General features: G+C 38.4%; 1 protein-coding gene across 1 annotated transcript; it reads left to right on the top strand.

The window, feature by feature from the left end:
• Positions 1–304: 304 nt before the first annotated feature.
• LOC140863980 (cinnamyl alcohol dehydrogenase 1) lies at positions 305–2,935 on the top strand. Its single transcript, XM_073267822.1, has 5 exons — positions 305–592; positions 724–837; positions 1,314–1,541; positions 1,889–2,328; positions 2,578–2,935. The coding sequence occupies exons 1-5, from the start codon at positions 504–506 to the stop codon at positions 2,781–2,783; spliced, it is 1,077 nt and encodes a 358-aa protein (XP_073123923.1). The 5' UTR covers positions 305–503; the 3' UTR covers positions 2,784–2,935.
• The last annotated feature ends 238 nt before the right edge of the window (positions 2,936–3,173 follow it).

Raw genomic sequence — 3,173 nt, 5'->3', positions numbered from 1 at the left:
CAAAATTTGGCAGATTTCTTCCCTTTCACGCCCATTCATCGATACCCCTTTCTCCCTGGCCAGGTAAGTATCCAGGGAGAGGAAGGCTCGCAAGCGCGATAAACAAGGTGAAATACACTTTTTACGGGATTCGAACACTCGTCACCTTCTTTTTTACCAAGGTCTTTGCCAGTCCAGCTGTGCCCTTGGGGACAAATAAAATACCTTTTTTTTTTTTTTTTTTTTTTAAAATGCTAAAAATTCGAAGCATAAAAAGTTTTAAATAACATGATGCCCAAGAAAATTAGTGGCCCGGCTTTCCAAATCACTCACCAACTTTTGCAAAATTTGGCGGATTTCTTCCCTTTCATGCCCATTCATCGATACCCCTTTCTCCCTATATATATTAGTGTATATTTCTGAATATTCTCATCATCATCGTCTACAAGCAACACTTTAGTCCTTTTTCTTCACATTTTCACCTGTAAACCACAAAACTTGAAAGTTTCAGACATTTAAGGTAAATGGGCAGTCTGGAAATGGAGAAAAAGATAGTGGGATGGGCTGCAAGAGACCCCTCTGGAGTCCTCTCACCGTATACTTACACTCTGAGGTACTTCAAGATCACATCTTTTGTTGTTTGGTTCCATTTTCCTCTTGTTTTTTGATCTACTTGTGTGTTTTCTTGGCAATTTTTTTGTATGTTATTTTTTTTTTTTGTTAAAAAATGATTTGCATGTGCAGAAATACAGGTGCTGAAGATGTTTATGTGAAGGTGATATGCTGTGGGATTTGTCATACGGATGTTCACCAGATTAAAAATGATCTTGGCATGTCCAATTACCCAATGGTTCCAGGGTATGTATATATATCTTTCATCCTCCTTTATATTCATTCACAGGAAAATTACAATATCCTTTGTGTATATGGTCCAAGTTTGGTATTTTATTTCACATTTTCTTGTTGAATGCGATGTTGGCATCATATCAGCACCTTAGCCAAAAACCCAATCAATTTTTGACTGACTTAAGGAATTAAAAGCCAAGAGGGAACCAAATTACAAGATCCATTTTGGTGGGTTCGGGCACATATATGTACGTGCATATTGCGTTTTCCTGTGCCTTTTGGATTTGTTTTTATTTGTGTCCATTTCAATTTCATGAAGGCAAAAGCATATATGAGTATAAAATTTAAGCTTTTTTTGGACCTGAGACAGTTTCCTAACTTTTGTGGGCCCGACGATTCTTTCGTATTTTTGTTTCCATTAACTCAAAGGACATTTTTTTATCAACTGGTAAAATTTTTATGTCTCTTCACATTGTGATGTTACATAGGCATGAAGTGGTGGGTGAGGTGTTGGAGGTTGGATCCGGCGTGACAAAGTTCATGGTCGGAGACGTGGTCGGAGTTGGCTGCATCGTGGGATGTTGTGGGAAATGCCGGCCATGCGATTCCGAAATTGAGCAATATTGCAATAAGAAGATTTGGTCCTACAATGATGTATACACTGATGGAAAAGCCACTCAAGGGGGATTTTCTGAGGCTATGGTGGTTGATCAAAAGTAAGTGTGGTTGCAACTAATTTGGTCTTCTTGATTTTATCAAGTAGTATTTGATAGTGTGACTGCGTGCATCATCAAATTTGTAAACGTACAAGTTCACTAAAAGTCCAACGAGTTGCTAATTTTTACTCGCGACTTCTTTGAATGGTGTCGAATCACGGTCCCTTAAATATAGAGGGCAGACTTTGGTTTTTGTTTTCACTTGGAACCTTAAATCCGAAATGTTGATAACATGTGCTCAAGAAACATAAACTTGATCCTTTTCAAAGGAGATTGGATTTCAGTCTCAATTTGGCTCCATTATTTATCTTTATATGAATGCTCCCCCTTTTTTTTTCTTTTGATAGGTTTGTGGTTAAAATTCCTGATGGTATGGAACCAGAACAGGCAGCACCACTACTATGTGCAGGGGTGACAATTTACAGTCCCCTCAACCATTTCGGGCTCAAACAGAGTGGCCTAAGAGGTGGTATCTTGGGACTTGGAGGTGTTGGGCACATGGGCGTGAAGATTGCGAAAGCCATGGGGCACCACATTACCGTGATAAGCTCTTCCGACAAGAAGAGACAAGAGGCGTTGGAACACCTAGGCGCGGATGATTACTTGGTTAGCTCTGATGCAGCTCGAATGCAAGAGGTTGTCGATTCCCTCGACTACATAATTGACACCATACCGGTGTTCCACCCGTTGGAGCCTTATCTCTCTTTGTTGAAAGTCGATGGAAAGTTAATCTTGATGGGGGTCATCAATACTCCCTTGCAGTTCATCACCCCAGTGGTCATGCTTGGTGAGTTCCTAAATCCTCACATATCTTTAGGGGCATTCTAGTAATTAAAACTTAAAAGTATTAAATTTGTGTGCAATGCCATTCAGAATTGTATGCCATGGCATTATCCAGTTAAGATAGGACTTTCTAAAATGATTTTATTTTTGTCTATGTGCATGAACTCAAAAGAATTTGATGCAATATCATGAATGCAGAGACATTTTTGTTAGTCGTTTTATAATATATACGACTTGTTCTAACGCGACACAGGGAGAAAAACTATCACGGGAAGTTTCATCGGTAGCATGAAGGAGACGGAGGAAATGCTCGAATTCTGCAAAGAGAGGGGTCTTGCTTCCATCATTGAGGTTGTTAAACTCGACTATCTCAACACCGCCTTCGAGAGGCTGGAGAAGAATGACGTGCGATACAGATTTGTCGTTGATGTTGCCGGGAGTCCCAAACTCGATCACTGAAAATAATGGCCGGGATAAAGTTTGATGCTTTCTTGTTATTCATACATATATTTTGATTGTCATTTTCTTTTTGAGCATTGTAATTAGAAACGATGTTTTTATTTCCATGTTTCTTTTATTATAAAACGAAAACGAAACGTGGGTTGTCTTGACTTTCTTTGTTGAATATAATAAAATAAATAATATATGTCTTTGATATCTAAACTTCACTCCACACTTCTCAACATGCACGTGGAGTATTTTAGGTCATCTTCAACTCATTACGTTATTTTGGTGTAACACTATCTTCAATACGACGTAATTTTTATACCAAATACAAACTCATGTTCAACTCATCAACTCTAAATTCTACACTAAAAGTAATATTCTCGAAATGTTCTCTGTTATTTT

Source organism: Henckelia pumila, chromosome 4, assembly GCF_033568475.1.
Source record: "Henckelia pumila isolate YLH828 chromosome 4, ASM3356847v2, whole genome shotgun sequence".
In the NCBI taxonomy this organism is placed as follows: Eukaryota; Viridiplantae; Streptophyta; class Magnoliopsida; order Lamiales; family Gesneriaceae; genus Henckelia; species Henckelia pumila.
Note: the sequence above shows the minus strand (reverse complement) of the source record. Positions and strands in the feature narration are given on the sequence as shown.

Excerpts from the sequence above, each read along its gene's own strand:
- LOC140863980 (XM_073267822.1), top strand. The coding sequence starts at position 504 with ATGGGCAGTCTGGAAATGGAGAAAAAGATAGTGGGATGGGCTGCAAGA. Across the intron at positions 593-723 it reads CCGTATACTTACACTCTGAG|AAATACAGGTGCTGAAGATG; the intron begins GTACTTCAAGAT and ends TTGCATGTGCAG. Across the intron at positions 2,329-2,577 it reads CACCCCAGTGGTCATGCTTG|GGAGAAAAACTATCACGGGA; the intron begins GTGAGTTCCTAA and ends AACGCGACACAG.